Source organism: Andrena cerasifolii, chromosome 10 (assembly GCF_050908995.1).
Source record: "Andrena cerasifolii isolate SP2316 chromosome 10, iyAndCera1_principal, whole genome shotgun sequence".
In the NCBI taxonomy this organism is placed as follows: domain Eukaryota; kingdom Metazoa; phylum Arthropoda; class Insecta; order Hymenoptera; family Andrenidae; genus Andrena; species Andrena cerasifolii.
Genome location: NC_135127.1, coordinates 11,668,542 through 11,687,648, shown reverse-complemented (window position 1 = coordinate 11,687,648; position 19,107 = coordinate 11,668,542). Strand labels below are relative to the sequence as shown.

The window sequence follows — 19,107 nt, the reverse complement described above, 5'->3', positions numbered from 1 at the left end:
AATCGCGACCGAACATCTCACGTAGCGCCGTTCGGCGTAATTCTTTCGGATAGCCGGATTATCCGAAACGACGGATAAATATTGCAGGGGGCGGAGAGGGTTGGGGGGGGGGGGGGTAGGAAGTTTCGATAACGCGGTTGTTTACGCGATTTCCGCGAGCGCAATCTTGCCTCGAGATCGTCGCGAATTCGTCGGCCAGCGGCTCCTCACGCGCGGGGTGAGATTTACTCCGCGCTTTGTCGTTATCAGCGGTAGTTATCTAGCATCGACTGTCCAGGGAAATGTATTTTCCAGGCCGGCCGGTATTAATTAAAATTAATTGCGTCCTGCTCTCGAGCGTCGACCGCACGCAACCGCCCTTCGGGAAGAGGAAGAAGAGAAAAAGAACAGCTGGATGTGGGTCAGTCGATTTCGGCCGGCGAAGCGATACGTGGAAGTCTTGTGCAAGGCGCTCGTGGGTGGTGGATTAAACAGGGCACGCGGGGCTAGGAAATCTGCACGCGAATCACATCGGTTGTCCGCGCGTGTCACGAATCCCGTTCATCATAAACGGCTGACGGACGATTTTCAAATGCAAATGTATTTCGCCTCGCGAGTCCGCGTCACCGTCGCCCACCTCCCCCCTTGGTGTACTGAACTCGATCGCCCCTGCGCCCCACCCCCTGCCCCTTGACAACGACCAATTAGAACAGATTCGACGATAATACGGGTGACATGAATTACACGTATTAATGCCGCTAAACCGAGGCTGAACTGCTCTTCGAGCACGGTGCTTTGAGGAAATATAGTCGGCGAGTAAATGCATTCAGAGATGAACCTGGCGGTGGATAGTGTTGATCAGGAGGGCTGCTTTTGTGGGGGCTGTGAAAGGAGGAGCAATCGGGCCTAGTTACGCGGAAAACCACCGACCCACGAAATTACAAAAATTAGTTAAACGCGGTGCGGTTCCTAGAATTTTGGGAATTTTATTTTGCTATAAATTAACAACCCATGGAGCAACTCTGTGAAATTTTATTATTAAAACTACCAAGCCGTAGTTCTATTTTAGGCTTAAGAAACGAAAGCTGCAATAAAATTAAAGTAATTTGTGTATTTATTTTATTTAAGTAGATAAGTAAAATTTAAAATAATATTAATAACACTGCTCACTATTAAATAGCTCATTAAACCAGCATTGTAACAAAATAAGTAGAAATAAAATATACCCAAATAGAAAATAGAAATAAAGCTACTTTTCTTTAACAATTAAAATCTTCAAACTAAATTTACCTACTCACAAGGGAGCATCCCGAACCCGGAAATTCAAAAAATTCTGAAACTTCGTGAATATGTAGGGAATTTCCTCCTGATTACAAAACAATTTTTGTTTGCTGCCCAAATTCACTCTAAGGGGGTGTAATTGACCCCTGAAAATCCGGCTATTTTCCGATTTTGTGTTATAACTGGTGAGCACTGAAATAATTTTTCCACCAAATGCTAGATTTAATTAAAAGAAGTAACTTTTGTCTCGAAACTTTTTTTCTATCCCTTACATTTCGCGAGTTATAACACAAAATCTGAAAATAGCCGAATTTTCAGAGGTGAATTCACCCCCTTCGAGTGAATTTGGGCAGCAAACAAAAATCGCGTTGCAACCCGGAGGAAATCCCCTACATATTCGCAAAGTTTCAGAATTTTTTGAATTTTCGAATTCGGGATCTTTCCTTGTTAGTCGCAAATTTGCAAGGGTTGGTAGCTTTCTGCCTAACTGATTGTAGGTAGGCCCAATTATCGTGTACCGCTGAACGCCGAGAATTTATGCCGGTGGAAGTTTCGGATAAAATAATTAATTTTTTATTGAGAATGAAGAAGAGGGGGTTGAAGAAGGCCGTGAAATTTTGTAACAGTTCGTTCGTGGCGTCCACGTTTGTTAGGATGTGGAGAAGATTGGAGGGTACCGTTCTTGAAGCCTCCTCCATCATCGCAGTCGATCAAAGTCTGAGCACGCTAAAATGGACAAGCAGCTGTGGGCCTGTAGTGGCAGAATTTCCTCGAGAGAATCACTTTACGTACCAAATACTATGTTCCTCCATACGCTATACCTTACACGCCTGTCCTTCCCCTGTTTCCTCTTCAAGTAACGCATCGAATCAGGCCATCATCGACGGAAGCTTGGCTACCGCCGGCTGGCAAAAAGGGATCGAAATGATTTCGATCACGCGGCACTAGGCGAGTCGAAAGATGCGGGGGCGGGAAACAAAACGGTTAATATCAGCGCGTCGCTGAGTGATTTTGATTGACGCGTCACGAAGCGATTGCGGTGACAAAAAAAAATATGTCGAATACAGAGTGTTTCCGCGAGATTGAACGGAACCAGTTTAAAGTGAATTTCGCGCGCACAAAGCGATTCGAATAGAAGCCTGGCCACGCGCGACACAAGCTGTTAATTGCGAACAAAGATTTGTTCATGTCGAAAGCTCGATCGGTGCCGCGGTGCCGTTCCACCAGCGATGGAAATGAAATGCAACTGAATTTTTCAAATCCACCGAACGTGTCAAGGGTCTCCCTTCGAAACAGTTCACGAAACACAAGACCACCTTCAGACTCCACCCTAGTCGCCTATTCTCATTCACGGTTTACCCTCCTTCCCCAGATTGCTCGCACTCCCTTTCGATTCCCGTTCGCTCCACCGTTAGTCGTCCACAAGCCGCACCCGATCCCACTCGGAATTTCGAGCATCGTGTCGTACAAGTTCGCCGTGCCGCCAATGATTCAGGGACACGCATCCCTTACGATCGTCGAGCTTCGGAAAGCTGGGGTAAAAGAGGGACAGAGAGGTGTGCGAAGTCGGCACCCCCGGTGCAAATTTTTATAAAATAGAAACAGGATTAGGGGAGGATTGCGCCTCGCTGGGCCGAAAAGTAGGTAATTCTTTATGAATTTTTTGCGCGAAAACGGTTCGATAATTTAATCCGAGGTTTGGCAGGCTGTTTTATTGTATCTTGAACTATTGTTCAGAATTTTTGTGTGACAGTAAAACGAAAACATGGCAGATACAGAGAGCGTTGAAAAATAATCAGGTGTTGACGAAAAGTACTGTAAGGGTTATCCGAAACACAAAAAGAAGAAGAGTTTGTTAAACTATATGAATGTAACTATGGGTGGTAGTAGATTTATTGCCGTATCTGCTACCGTTCCTTTTTTATTTAAAGAAGTTTTCCCGATTTCCAGGCAAAACCTTTCTCACACTCGAATCAGGCCGCTTCATCTTCTTCAAAAGGCTGCCATTTTAACATTTTTTTATTTTTCTTAATGCATCTACTACCACCCATAGCCACTTTCATATAGTTTAAGAATCCCTTTTCTTTTTTATGTTTCTGATAAGCCTTACAGAACTTTTTGTAAACGCCAAGGCTACCCGATTATTTTTCAACCCCCTCTCTGTATCTGCCATGATTTTTTTCTCACTGTCCCACAAAAATTCAGAACAAGAGTTCAAGATACAATAAAACAGCCTGCCAAACCTCAAATTAATTTGTCGAACCGTTTTTGCAGCAAAAATTCACAAAGAATTACCTATTTTTCGACCAGAGTTGGGCAAAGTGTAATCTAATTACAAATTACAAAGTACGATTAAACTGTAATTGTGCAATTGATTAGACATTATTTTCAGTAATCGTTCATTTAGATAGCTGACAAAATCAAACGGTCAACTACCTAAATTAACAATTACAGAAAATAAAGTGTAATTAATTACACAATTACAGTTTAATCGTAATTTGCGATTTGTAATTAGATTACATTCTGCCCAACTCTGTTTTCGACCCAACAAAGCGTCACCCCCCCTTAAGTCCACCCCACAAAAAAAGAGTTATGACCAAATTAAGTAATTTGTCATCAGCGCTAATAACGAGTTAATAACAACTTTATTTCGAAGGGTAGACAAACGAAGCCAGTTTCTATTTTATAAAAATTTGCGCTTGGGGGTGGCAACTCCACAGACCCGGGACAGAGAGCGCAGCTGCCTGTCGACGAACGGATACATACCAGGAACAAAATCTCCGTCATTCTCGACGGGGTTTCACGCGAAGCGACGAGAACGTATTACACATCGCGGAGGATGAATCACTCCTCAATCCACCGCCTCCTCTCCCTCCCGCCCTGGCCGACACAATTCAAGTCGCCTCGAGATCTACTCTACGCGCGGCTGAGCAACTTTCTGGGACTTTCAGGGACTTCCAACTCCGCGAATCGCGCCAGAGGAATGGAAACTTCGGAGGGACAGGGAAGAAAGTAGCTACTGGCTAATTATAAACGGCGAAACTGAAGAATAATGATCGCACCCGCGCTCTAACAAGAACGCCCCTACTGGACACACCTATTCGTCAAGGCTCGTGTGCACGCTGGTTTCCAGAAGACTGTTCGGAATTCGGTGGTTTAGTTAGCGAGCGGAGCACGCGCCGCGGAGATGAAATTTTTCAGCGACAAAGCGGCCCAGAAAATTTTCCACCGCGCTCAGGTATACGCCGAAAGGCTGGCAGCAAAGGCGACGACGCTGGGAGACGCCGTGGAACGCGCGGCGTTTCCAAGCTTTATCACAGATACGGTATCGACGCCAGCTTATCGCCAGAGATTACGTCAACTCGAGCGCGATTAGCTTCAGTTCCTTCGAGAGAAATTGGCAGCAGAGCGCGCTTTGTGGGCCCACCTACGGGTCCTACGGAGCAGCGGCTCTCAAACCCCCCGCCCATTTCTCAGCGGAGCTGTTTATCCTTCCGCGTCCATCGATCCTCCGGTGGATCGGGGGGAAAGTTACTTACGCTGCCACGGAGCATCGGCCCGCGGTAAGTTTTACGGAGGCTTCGCGGGTGCAGTGAAAGGGTTCCGTGAAGGGTCGTTAGTTCGGAGCCGTAAACTGAAAGACACTGGGGCCTCTGTACAGGCTGCACCTACGACAAACGGCCGGCGACCCCGGCCCGCTCTTTGTCCTCTCGACTTCTCTCTCTCCTCTCCCTGCCCTTTCTCCAGGTTCCTTCTAACCGTCGTGTCCCAGCACTCCCAGCCTTGTGTCTTCTTCCTTCGGCCTCCCTCTACGTCTTTATTGTTCCCCGGTGCCACGACGCGACCGGTCCTTTCTTCGCCGATCACGTTGCTCCTCCTAATTTATTTCCTTCCACCGTCCCATCCGCCACATGCTTCCCATTCAGCGATCACCCAGGGAAAATCAGGGATCCTTAAAACGCGAGGCAACGCAGCGAGCGCCGAGATCCAGCCACCAATTCGATCGATTTTCTTTCGACTCCCACACCCATCCCTCCCGTTCCTGATTTCTCAGGGAAGTTCCTTGGTGCCGAGAGCAAAGCTTTTTAAAGCTCCCACCTCTCTCTCTCCCTTCGGTTAGCCGAAAGTTTCGGCTTCGTTGTTTAACCCTTCCCAGCGGCGATTTCTTCGGCCGCGGAATCGAATTTACTTTTCGCTCGCGACTGCCGTGCAAATACTGGATCGGTGGAGGACCGTCCTCGATTTTCCAGCGCAGAATTTTCGAGGGAGCCTCTTTGAAAGCACGGGGAGAGCTCGTCGCGCGGAGATATAGAGCCCGGTAGAGATCCACGATACCCGCCGACGAATCCGTTTAATTTTTCCACAAAGAGCAGACAGGATCGCGGGGGATTGATATCCTGGGTCGGATTTCTCCTTACGTAATCTCGACCCGGTCCGGGGGAGGGATGCTTCTTTGACGGCGGAATAAAGGGGGCCGCTCTCTATGAAAGAATCATTCTGAACGCGGACCTTCTGGCAGGGAAGGAAGCAAAATAGTCGCGCGGATATTCCACGGAGCCGGCGGCGAGCTCGTGGAACTTTTCGACATTGGCTGGGGATTTCGAGCGACCCGCGGTGGGGGCAAAGTAGCATCGAACGATCTAATAACGTCTAGCGGGCTATAAAACACCCCTCGGAGTAAGGCAGCGCTCGCTACGCGATCTACACCATTCGATAGACCATTAACCTTCCCCCGACCACTGTGCCATCCGCTGACAAACAGCCGCGCGACGTAGCGGAATCCGGACATCGGCGCAGAAATAAAGCGACGGCTTTCGTCCGACAGGCGATTAAGCGCGGTAAATAATTCTATTTAAATTCCGCCCCACTTGCGCGTAATGCGATAATGTTAGGCCGCGGGGGTGAGGATAAAATCGACGCTAAAATAAGTCGTGAACCGAGGCGCTTTAAAAGTACAACGACGAAAACCTGCGGGCCTTGCCCCTCTCGCCCCGATGGCTTCGCTTCGCTCCGCGATTCCTCGGGGCGACAGAAAGCGCGGTCGTCGGCGCGCGCTCCTCCTCTCGAATCGGTCTTTGCCGTGCTGGACCGCTTTGCATAATACAGATCGGTTTGTTTACGTCCGTTTCACGGTCCAACGTCTTCTTCGAGGAGATGAGAAACAGCAACGGAGAGATAGAGAGGGACGCGAGAGAGGGGAAAGAAGGAAGCCATACTGCGTGGCGTGCGCGCTGTGCTGTTGCTGCAGCTTAAAGCTACATTCTTTCGTGGGAAGGAAAAGACTCGGAGAGGGGCGGAGAGGGAGCGGGGAAGGGGAGAGGCGGAGAGGGGGAAAAATCCGAGGAATGCACCGCGAGAGCACTTCGAAATCGGCTGGCAGTGGTTTAAGATTACGCCGAGTAAGGTTCCTCGAAGGCCTCTCGAATCTCACTCTTCTCCACAGACCCCCGAATCCTTATGCGGCTAACTCGACGAAATGGAACGCGACCCTGATTGCCTCCGCCGTGCCACGTCCAAACGAATCTCTTTCTCGCGTCGATTAACGAGTTTAGCTTTATCGAACTAACGCTGCCGTCCCACCCGTCCGCGCCACTTTCTTCCGCCCGGGGGTGGAAAAGACGCCACGAGGGCAAATAAGTGTCCCCTTTCGGCGGTTCTTTCTCCGTCCACTCCACTTGTACATCTCGCGTCACTTCAAACTTGGCTGCAACAAGACCCGGCCCCGAACGTGTAATCGCCGAGAATTTCAACGCGGAGTGAATTTCGCGACTGTGAATTAGTCGGGAGGTCGACGGGACAGTTTACGTTGGATTCCAGTTTCCTAGACGCCGAGGGACGGCGGGCAGAGACTTCCAGGTAAACGTCTCGGCGGATCTTTGTCTCCTGCCCTTCCACGTTTATGCGAGCGTCCCCGAGAAAGCAACAATGAAATTCTATTCGACGATACCTGAGTCGTTCGGGCGCCCCTAAGGCGACGCTGCGCGACGCGAGGAACCGGAGGATATTCCTACGGGAGTCGAAGTCGCTCTTTTAAAGCCGAGGCGGCCGTGGGGAAAGATACGAGATTCGAAAAGTCCTGTTTCTAATGACGCCGCTGGCCCGAACGTCGTTCCCATGGGTTCTCAATTTTACGACAGCGCGGCTGGAATGACGCGCGGGTTAATCCCGCGCTCGAAAATTCCCACGAACCGAAGCGTGTACGCGCGCACCTTTCTACGAAAGTGTCACAGGTACTACTATCTCGCTACGTGTCCCCCAGTTCTCTCAGGCTACGCGTTTCGTATCGCTCGACCCGATATGTACCTTGCTATCCGATATCTCTCGCCAAGAAAAACAGAGGCGGGCTACTGGTTTTGGATTACGAAAGTGGAAAGAAGACGTCGTGGTCTGCGCGTCCGGCCCAGGCCGACAGTGTCTCTCTCTCTTATCGCGTTTCCCAGCCGTTCACTTCCAACGATCTAGCAGTCTAATGCGCGCGATGCGATAGCTTGATCCCACCCGAACAGGTGTCCTCGTGGGCGAGGCTTACTAACGCGATATTTCGGCTCGAGGAATTGAAAGAACGGATATTCGAAACGCTAAGGAAACGTACGTGCATACGCGATCGTGGGTCGATATTTACGAACGAGGCCTGAGGCCCCAGAGCTCGCCCCACCATGATTGTACGGTTGGCCTCGTCGACGCACTCGACGAGCGACCGCGCATGCGCGGCGAGATAAAACGTCCCACACACACGCATCGCTCCTTGTACCTCGCGTGCACGGACGCAGCGGCGCGTACCACACCGACACGCACACGCGTCCACGGTCGCGAGTAGCATCGCGTCGTAGTAACGTCTGGAAAGGCATAATCCACTCACCGATAGTTCCCCAGAGAAGCAGAAACGACAGCAAGAGACGCCGGGGCCTTGCCCAGGTCCGTGCGATCAATGGGCCAGCTTCTCCCCGCGACATGTTTCCCTTGTAAATCCTACTGGCCACGCAGCTTCGCCTTCCTCGCGGCTGGATCGTCCGCGGCCGTTCTCTCCTTCCTCGCGCCTCCCTGCTAGTCTCCACCGGTGGAAACCCGTCCTTCTGCTCTGACCACAGTCGCTTCAACAGTCGCTAGAGTACATCACCGGCGCACATGGCTCTCACGATCCCTCTCCGCTTCTCTCTATCCAGTGAGGAACAGAACACACGTTACACTCTCGCGCACCCAAAATACCGACCGGACCGGAGGGACTTGTTAGACGCTACCACCGAGCACAACACGCGCGAACGCTGTACCGATGATCAACGCCGTGCAAACGCGCCTACCCGACTGAACGACGAGGACGCGCGATTCGTTCGCGACGGTACCTTGCCTGCTCGCTTACCCGCTGCCTGCCTGTCCGCTCGCTTGTCTGCCCGCCTGCCCCGAATACTCTACAACCCGCGCTCGCTCCTTCTCTCTCTCTCTCCCTCGCTCTCCCCTCTCCCCGACCGACCAGCCGACAGCCCCTCCACACCGCTAACCCCCGCGCTGCCAATCCCAACGCCAGCATACAAACAGACCTTTCCCCACCACTAACTACTTGTTGATCTTCCCTCAGGAACGGCTGTCGATCCGGCGAGCCTCGCGCTTCTTTCTCTATTTTCCTCTTTTTTCCCCGCCGGTTCGATTTTCATTGCAGCACCACTGGGATCTGTTTGTTTAATCGACACTCGAGGACCGACATTGATTGCCCCGCCGCTGGAATTAAACCGCCTTTTTTTCCTCGCCCGCTTGAAATGCACCGCTGCAACGCACCTGCTTCGGATTTTTCGGAACCGAAGTATCGAGGGAGGATAGGTGCCTCGTGAAAGTCAGCGCCTTTGGCTTTCTTTCCGGGAACGAGTCGCCGAGGGAATACGGTCGGATGAATCACCGAATTTGGGAGCAGCGGTAGCGGAAGGCTCGCGCGACCGCCACCCAGTTTCAACAACATAATCACGTTTGCACCACGATTGCACACGCGATTGTCTGTAAAGCGCGTTTTATCGTAACCGTCGCCGGGGAGAACGTGGACATTTTCCGAAAGGCGGAGCGCTAATAACTCCCGGATCGCACGGTGTCGCATCCAGCGCACGTTTATGCCCGAGAAATTACCGTAATTATAGTGATTTCCTAGGGAATTAGCGCCCCCCCTGGCCCCTCGCCGTTCCTTAGCACCGTGGCTCTGGTTTTTCCTCTTTTAATTTCTCCGTGCGTACTTTTGTCGCGGCACGTAGTTTGCCCGTGCACTGCGAGGATCAGAATGCAGCGCAGGATTCCCCAAGTCCTCCGGCGTTTATTCTTCGCCTGACGATAGGCGAGGTGGCGCTCGATTAATAAGCTACAGCTGGGATCAAGGGCACCTTCCCAGAGCGTGAACGTTTCAACCGAGAATACTGTAAGCGCCAAGTCGCGCACCTAATTGACCTTTCCATCGGTTCCGAGACCCGCGCTCCCGATCCTTCGGGACCCCGAGGCTAGTTTAATTGAATTCCACGGGGTCCGAAATCAAACTCGTTAAAACGTTGGAAGCTCGAGGGAGCTTGTCCAAGGGAAGATCGACGTTGGATAAATTCAGCGGAAAAACTTGCCACTGATCGATCGACCGGCACTTTTCAGAGGTGTCATACTTCCACGGCCATCAACCTGTTGCCGGGAATCTGACAGCGAGCTTTATGGACGCGCTGTGACGTTTAGAAGAGGCGCGGAGGACGGGCGAGGGGTCCATGAAAGATACAGTTCCCTTCGATTCCATTCATTACCGAACTCGAGCTGGAACGCTCGACCGAAGCCCGAGGGAGGGTTCGTCTGAGGTTTGGAAACGTCAGCGATAAGGGGAAGACGGAGGGCGGAGGCGAGCCGGAGGTGCCAATATAGTTTCCAACTATTTTTCGATCGCGACTCTCGGTCAGGAGTTGCAAGTGCCGCGGTTTGCCGATCGAAGGGGGCCCGGGAAGTTGGTCGGAGCGTGTCGCGGGGGCAGCCGAGTTCCTCCTCTTCCGTCGAGGTCTTGGCGGAAATTCTCTCGGCGAAGAATGCAGCGCGTCATCCGTAGATCGCGGGGTGGGGGCGCCGCGATACCTGGAATCGTTATTCGATGGCTCATCGTTACAGGGCACAGTGGTCGGAATAGGGGTAACAGGGGAGATTCGTGTATAACTTGTAAACTATAAAAGATATCGCAATGAAATTAGCGCGAAAAAATAGGAAACAATTATCCCTTTCTAATGATGTAAAATTTAATATTTTTTACATTTAATAATTTATTTATTTTACAACTTTTTTAACTTCTCTAAGATAAGAAAAATTGAATTTTGTTTAGTTGGTACCTTAGTTAATGCTCTTTAAGTGGTTTGAATGAAAAATTATTGGGGAAACTATTCGCTTCCGAGTTATAAGGAAAAGTGAAATAGTGCTATGAGAAATTGCGACGGAATCTACAGTTGAATTAATTATTATTAATTTATTATTATTATTACAGCTAAAAACCCTTTGTAATACAATGATAACACGACGGATACGAACGAACGTGCCTACGCAAAATGACGCAACGCTGCCAGTTTTAAACATTAATTATTTAATTAATTATTTAAAGAGTGGGCTGCAGAGGGAAATTATCTATGCACGATTCCGTAGAAGAAGGTGTGCTGAAAATATTCCAATTGGTTAGAACGTGGAACTCGATGGAAGTTGAAAGATATTCCTTGTCAACTGTAAACAACTTTGACAATTCTCTTTATATCATTGGGCGTTACTTCTTGAATACATTATGAACAGTAATTTTTATTTAACGGCGCTAATTCTTAACGCAAAAGAATGCTCTTGATTCTAGAAAAAAACCGGAGAGAAAATATCAGATAGAGAAGCAGTATTTTTCTTGTGAAAAATGCTATCTTTAAAATGTGCAATTTTAAGCGTTCGTCCAAATAACAATTTTTATTAAGTTTTGTTGGAAATCACTCCGCAGAGGTTGAAAATAAATGTCACACTATAAACACAACTATGGTTTATTGTATAGATAGACAATACACAGTGTGTCCACGTATTAATGTTAGTTGGTTATATATAAAAGTATACAAGAAAAAAGAAACTTTAAGAGACGGAACGCGATCTGCACGGTTTGGTCACAATTTTCAGACTGGCTACGGTCGTCACCTTATGCCCCGGTCAAGACCCTTCGCCCCTCTTCTCCAGAAAAAGAGAAACGCAGCCCCTTAGTCCTAACACTGAGACTCGTTGAACTCCAACAAGTTTTATTAATATTTTCATTTTCGGGGCTGCTGAATATTGAGCAAGTAGCATGCATTCGGTAGATTTCGATAGGAGAAAGTTCGCTTATGGCCCGATTGTCACCTACTACCCCTATTCCGATCACTCTGCGACGCTACCGCTGTTCCCTTATTCTACTGTCCGCTGTTCGTCCTCTGCAGCTTTCGTACACTTTCCTCGTTCGGGCTACGGTAAACGAAGACGAAATTGGCCCCACCTTCTCCTCGCACTCGAGCTTCCCTCGGCCGTCGGCGGAGCGGAGGATATTTTCCTGGATACGCAACGTTGACAGAAGAGACTCGGGCTAGAGTACGTGTCCCGGAACGTATGGCCCCGCTCCTTTTACCATTCCGCGACCGCCGGCTCCTACGCACCGAGGAAAATCAATATTGCCGCGATCGAGCTAACAAAGAAGCCGCCCGCCGCCGACTACTGTGCGCTCGATCGAAAGGAATAATTCACGGGAATATTAAGCGCGCCATCGAGGGGGCCGATAATGGGGCCACACCTTTTCGCGGACGATAAGGCGCGAGGCGCGCTTCGGGCTCTATTCAACCACGGTCTCTCCCGTAAATTTCACCTACTCCGTGATCTCTCGCCAGTGATCGATCCCTCTCACGCGAAAACATTCGCGCCGCCGCTCGCCCGCGGCGTTCGACAACAAATACGATCTTGCGGGATCCCCGCATTGGCCGTATTCCTTCGGCCCCGAATTGCGACGCACTTCCCGGCGATATTCGCTTTCGGCCCGTAAATTACCCTCGGTATCGTGCCCCCGCGTTCATTTGCATATGGAGACCGCAATGTGCCATCGAGCAGCGCGCGCGAACGCTATTTGCCGCGGCACAATTCGCCCTATCGCTTCCACCCCCGCTCCAGCCGCCCGCCTAAAAAGAGAAGGAAAAACAACGTACGTTTAGAATTCAATCTGCACGCCCGAAAAGCTGCAGCGTCCGTTCGATCCAGCGAAGTGTAATCGGTCGGCCGGCACAGGGCCGCTCTCGGTTTATCAAGAATGCTCATCGTTCCCCGCCTAAACAGCCGGAATCGCTGGACACGCTCGCGGCCCGTCGACCCCGCAACCCCATTAACGGTCCCGTTCCCAAAAGGGAGACCCCGGCCGGTGTCTCTCGCTTTCTCTGGAAGCAATTTTCCCCGAGCCAACCGTCAGCTACGTTCGATTAGTTAGCTCCTCGGTACGAGCACCAGGGGCAAACAACTTGCAACGTCAGAGCCGGGGCAGCTGGGAGCAAGGGGGAGGGCCCGTGGGGGGGAGGTTAATCAGACATCGCTATCCGCGGGACCAGCTGGAATCTGTAATTACGATTCGTAATTGGGCCGTTTCTGGCGCTTCGCTCTTTTTTCCCCCGCGCGCGGCGCCTACGTTCGTTACGCGGAGGGATCGGGCCTCCTAATTCGCGCCGCGTTGTCTTCGACTTTCATTAGCCGTCCGGGGGGGAAGATTAGAACGTACACTGGCGGCGCTGGAGCACGGGGGAGTTAACGGTCTCGTTGCAATTAAGCGCGGGAAATTTCTTAATAACTCGTGGCCACCGCTCGGACACCTGTCCACCACTCTTGTTTTAGCCGACCTAATGAAATTAGACCGGCTGGCTCCAGGGGCGAGGGATCGCCGGGCAGTCGATTCGGCGACGATTAAAGTTAAGACAGGGCTGACCCCGCGGCCCGGATTTGCATTTAAACTGGAAGTTGCAGCGCGAGAAATGGCGAAAGGATTGCGTTGAATATCGAGTAAAAGTACCGCGGGGGCTCCCTGTCGATGAGCACGACGCGTGAACTCTGTACTGGCTGCTTCAGAAGCGGCGGTGCGGAGGAAATAAATAAAAGAAGCTGCGGTGGAGTCGACTCTACGGAGTAAGCGTCCCACAAGTGTCTAATCATTGTAATCATAGATCAGCTGATTATTGATATTTTTGTGAATTAAACGTGATAGTGTTTTTATGAATTAGACAGATAATGTTTTGGGGTTAGATAATTTATGTAGTTTGTGGTGAATAAAGTCGATTTATTATTAATATTATCATTATTATTATTATTATTATTATTATTATTATTATTATTATTACTATTACTATTACTATTACTATTATTATTACTATTACTATTACTATTACTATTACTATTACTATTACTATTATTATTACTATTACTATTACTATTACTATTACTATTACTATTACTATTACTATTACTATTACTATTACTATTACTATTATTATTATTATTATTATTATTATTATTATTATTATTATTATTATTATTTTATTATAGTAAACATAATAAGAATACACTTATGTAGGGTAAACTCGGGTAAGTCCGTGATACTTTTTCATTTCTTTATAACTCGAAATTGTGTGACTCAATTTAGATGGAACAAAAACTAACTGACAGCGTTGGTCTTCTAGTTTATGTTCTGGTAAACGAATTAGTCAATTGAAGTTAGTGTGACAGAGTGAGAGAGCGTTTTTGTTCCAGCAGCGCATTATTCGTGAAATTCTTCGTGGTAGTTGTGGACGATCGCTTGTTTATGTATTATATGTGCTTCAGAAGATAAATGGAAAGTTAAAACTGCAGGTAAGTGACGGTAAAATGAGACTTTACAAGTGTTACTCTTCAAATTGTCATACAATAAGGCATCAGTGTTATTTTTGCTTGGGAAAAGTGACTAAATGCGTTTCTGATTGCGCTGTTTGAAAAAATTCTGATGGTCAATACCGGAAACAATGCTTCCTTACGTCTCGGACGTCTAACGATCATGAAACCATTGATTATATACAAAATAATTATAATATAAAATAATATGAAATAATGTGAAATAATGTGAAATAATGTAAAACAATGCAAAACAATGCAAAATAATGTAAAACAATTTAAAACAATGTAAACTAATGTAAACTAATGTAAAGTAATGTAAAATAATGTAAAACAATGCAAAACAATGCAAAACAATGCAAAACAATGCAAAATAATGTAAAATAATGTAAAATAATGTAAAATTATATAAAGTAATAAAAAATAATATAATCAAGTAGCTGGTGAACATATATCGGGCCAGCGAGAACTATCACGAAGTTACCAGAGCTATCGCAGAGTAACCAAAGTATGTCGTGAAAATTTAATTTTGTATATTTTCAATTAAATATACTTAGTAAATTTCTGCTAACCTATTATTTGTTTGTACGATGCCTGACCTATCATTATATCGTAGACTCGCTTTCAGAACATGTGAATATTAGCAGTCAACAGACAAATTCTAAAACTATCACGGGCTTACCCGAGTTTACCCTATCGTTTTAGGAGTTGCGTAATCCTCCATGTTTATAATTCTGAAACACCCAGTACACCTTGTCGCGTGGACTATGATTTATGAACGCCCCGCTATCCGAGAGCTGACAACGAACCTCTCGATGTGTCAAACGAACCACCCTTCCCTCGAAATTTTCCATTTATTATTCTTCGTTACACCCTGACGCCCATTCACCTTCGTCTTCGACGCTCGTTCGCCCCCCGCCTCGTATAAAATCGATGGAAAGCGTAATTCGATGAGAGCGTAAACTGAAAACGATGCAATCTTCCGACGGAATCGCGTCCTCCACGGATTCATTCGCACCGTAATACCGCCGTTGACGACTCGTAAACGATACAATCTCATAATCATGTATAGCATCTGCACCGTAATATGAATATTACAACGACCCTGACAAAACTCGCCAAACCCATCAACCAGAGGTCGAACGAAACTGTTAAAATTTTCAGTGAAAATTATAAAATAACGCAGCGTATTTACTGAAACTTTTATTCCGTACATTTTTTCCAAAATCCGCGAGCTACACTTACTTTCGAAAATAAATTAAATCAGAAGGGAAAGTCTAATTTCGAAGAGGTTTTCAGCATTGAGTTGCCACTACAATGCTGCAGGCTGAAGGAAAATTTCAAGAACTCAGCAGAAGAGTAAAAGAAAACAAAGGGAAAAACTTAATAAATGCAAAGATTCGAAATTGACTGCAATATCTACTAATAAATACCGTAGCGAAGCACCAGTACCTATTTTTATATTCTGCCTCCAATTCCTTAAATACTAATTTAAAAAAATATTCCTAACTCTTATATTTTACCGTTAAATATCTGTTGAGAAGTATACGATCCTCCAGAACTTTTAAAAATCCAATATAAAATAACTGTCAAACCTGAAGTCCTGCAACAGACTTAAACTATTAATAGGTACACAAAGTTAACTTAAAATAGAAAAAGAATGGTTTAAAAGTCCGCTAAATAACTTTTATTCCTAAAACCTAACAGTTTCACTCGACCCCTGACTCCGCCACTTTCTACCATTTTCCAATCCCACCTATCAGAGCAGTGTTCCATTTTCGAAAGAGTTCCGTATTACGGAAATAAAGTCTGCTCGGATAAAAATCGCCATCGAAACAGGAGGAGGGGGCGAGCGTCGGGATAAACGTCCGCCGTCCGCGCGTAACGCCAAGAAATATTCAAAGCGATCCTCTGAAAAATTATAGAACGAGGCAGCCCGTGTACGCGGAGAATTAATCTCGATCGTTCCGCAGCCTCCGTGGACCAGAGACTCTCGCGCGCGCGCGCGTTAATCCGACGTTCCGTCGCGGCGAACGGAAGGGAAAACGCGTGTCGCGGGAAGAAGAGCGGTGACGAAAGCCCGAGGGAGCAGAAATCGCGGTTCCGTGGGCCGCCCTTCGTCGCGACCACCGCTGCTCCATCGATCCGGCCGAATGAAATATCCATTAGGTGCGAAACGAAATTACGTTTTGATGTATCGCCCTTGTACGGGCTAATGTATGCGGATTTTCCGCGTACGTGTTTGATATTCGTCTTTGGCCGACGCGAATCAGCGAATCGGTGGCGAATATCACGGAGGAAATTGGAAAAGCCAACGTTTTCTTCGAGCTGCCGTGAATTATATGCTGGGGGGTAGACTCGCCTCGAGAACTATTTTAATGCAGCCAGAGCTGTATAATATTGCCGTGATACCGGTACGATGTTGAATGGTTATTAAAATCCGGGGGGGGGGGGAGAGAGATTTAATGACATTGTAAATGAACAGATTTCTGCAGGACGGAATAATTGATGTGGGAAATCCGGCGTGTCGATGGTTGGCAACCTCAAACGAACGTACCTGCCTACCTGGCTGTCGATTAGTTTTGTTTACGTTTTCAGTAACACACGCATTCAGCCCGAGCACCCGCGGCTCTTCCACACAACCGCGAATCTATTGTGTATATTGCCTATTTTGTAATGATCCTGTACCGATCCCCTACGCTTATTACGCCGCAAACACGACGAGCACGTTTCACCAAAGAATTCAATGTTCCGCGAACGATTAAGCCAGCCATCCCCGGTTACTCTTTCTGCTTCAATTCTGAACCAGTCCGCGCAGGATGCCCGGGAACAGGGAAACCCAATCTCGATTGATGGAAACGCGAAACTGCGTAGAATATTTTCCTCTGTTCGCGACTCTGTTTCTATTATATACAGGGGGGGAGGGGAACGGTGGAGCGAGAGGGAGATCGCGTCTCTGATACCGCAGCGTTCGACCGAAATCGAGAAGATTCGCGTGGAGCGCTCGAAAAAATGGACCCGAAAACGCTTTTGACTTGGGCCACAAAGGTCAGCGTGGCCGGTTCCCATCGCGCGATGCCTTTGTAAAGGAGTAAACGAAACGCGAAGCGGAAGCGAACGGAACGACATTGCATTACCAACGCACAGCCGAACATGGCGGAATTGAAGCCGAGGGGATCTCTTTTGGCCAGCGCGACGCGTTTTTATCTTTAAACCGGGCGATCCTGCGTTTAGAACACTCCTTCCGCTCCCTCTGTCCCGCTGACTGTCGTTAGTTTCCTGTTTACTCGATCGCTCATATTTCACCGAGCCCGCTATTGTTTACCGAATTTCTATTACGCCGATGTAGTTAATTAAATCGCGTATTTCAGTAACGAAACGATAGTATTAATGTGCCAGTGAGGGGCTGGAATTAACTGGACGAGGGGGGCGAGAGGGGCCGAGGGGATAATCTGGCACACATTATGGAAATGGCCGCGACAATTCACGGAGGAATTAAAGTGCGCGTGAATGCTACGGATTCGTCCGCGTCGGAATAGAAATGAAAAAATAATAGCGTAATCTACTTAGCTCGTTAAAGATAAATCGAGTGGCTTATTAGAGGGCGAAAAATGTGCGTGTGCGCCGCATCGCGTGCCCCTGTATTTCGTGCGACAATTCGATAGTAATATTTCGTAACAACGAGGTTATTAGCGCAGCTTGTAATTTTACTAATAGCGCCCCCTTCCGATGGTTATCGCTGCATCCTCGGAGACATTTCCATGGGAGTTTATCAAACCATCGTACACGTGAACTCTTTAATACCGGCAGACGCAGCCGCGCGCGGGGCCATCGCGAGAATGATACATCGCACTTTTGTTTCGCTAGAACGATAAACCGTTACGTACCCGTGTGCATCCAACGATGTCGCATCAATCCCTTTGGACGTCCCAGCACGCGAATCATACGCCGAACGATCGATGCCGCCTCTTTTCCTCTTGCACTTTCCGTCAATTTCCGTCGAAACTTTCCGACTCCTCGCCCGCTCGTGTTTCTGCGTCTCCTTGCACGAAGTATCGGAACTCCCCCGGATCCATCCTGAATAACACATTTCTGCACAGAGTTATCGAGTTCCCGCGAATTTCGAATCAGATTTCAAGGATCTCGATGCGCCATTGTTATATACACTTTGCCACGAGCGTCTATCAATTTTTTTCAGGTTACACTGTGGTTTAGGAACACTGGCTGGCATGATGCGAGGCATTAGTGAATCCAGATAAATACGGTGTTTGGGTGCCAGAGAGAGTTATTAAGTATCGCGAGCTTCTTTGATTACATGTTGTACTCCGGCACTTTGCTCGATTTATCTTGATCGATACCTGAACTATGCTATGCTAGGTGAACTTAAATCATACCGAGTCACGAAATAGATTGAATACAGATGACTGCTCTTGCAATAGGGCCCTTTAGCGACGTCTATGAACGAGAAAACGAGCACGGTCGTAAGATTTGGGGACTTCCTTATCGACAATATATTCATTGTTTCACATGAGATAAGGATTTAAACTGGATTCGACTACAAACGTTAACTAATCAGCAGCTCAAGTTAAAATTGTCATTATCGAATTCAAAAGAATCTTTAATTAAACGTGTGTACCTGCATGGTAACACCTATGCTACGCAGAATGAACTCGGATGAAAGATCCGATGCTTACCGACAAAACATTTTGTTATTCAATTACAAAATTCAAGCTACTTAAACACTCTGTATCTTCTCAATTTTTATTCTCAGCAAGGATCTTCCAATTACAATATACGCTAACTTTTGTTACGAATAAACTGTTCACCACCGTGTCGTATCTGCCAATCAGTGGTGGGTCTGTATTTTACCTATATGAGAGTCGTAGATTAAATAAGGGAAACAATTATTTTTTTTTAAGTAGGTTTTAATTTTTTTTACTAAATTACTACTTCTAGCAAAATTAATTCGGG

General features: G+C 47.6%; 1 protein-coding gene across 3 annotated transcripts in view; it reads right to left on the bottom strand.

The window, feature by feature from the left end:
• Shg (DE-cadherin) overlaps window positions 1–18,150 on the bottom strand; it is a 90,741-nt gene extending 72,591 nt beyond the window's left edge. Inside the window, exons 1-2 of one of the 3 annotated variants that reach the window (XM_076822315.1) lie at window positions 18,024–18,150; window positions 8,120–8,413 (exon numbers count right to left, since the gene is read on the bottom strand). In XM_076822315.1, the coding sequence (XP_076678430.1) occupies window positions 8,120–8,213 (94 nt within the window). In that variant the 5' untranslated portion in view covers window positions 8,214–8,413; window positions 18,024–18,150. Of the gene's footprint in view, window positions 1–8,119; window positions 8,414–8,501; window positions 8,671–18,023 lie in introns of those variants that run through there. The other 2 variants (XM_076822316.1, XM_076822317.1) reach the window with 2 other exon arrangements.
• Between the last annotated feature and the right edge of the window lie 957 nt (window positions 18,151–19,107).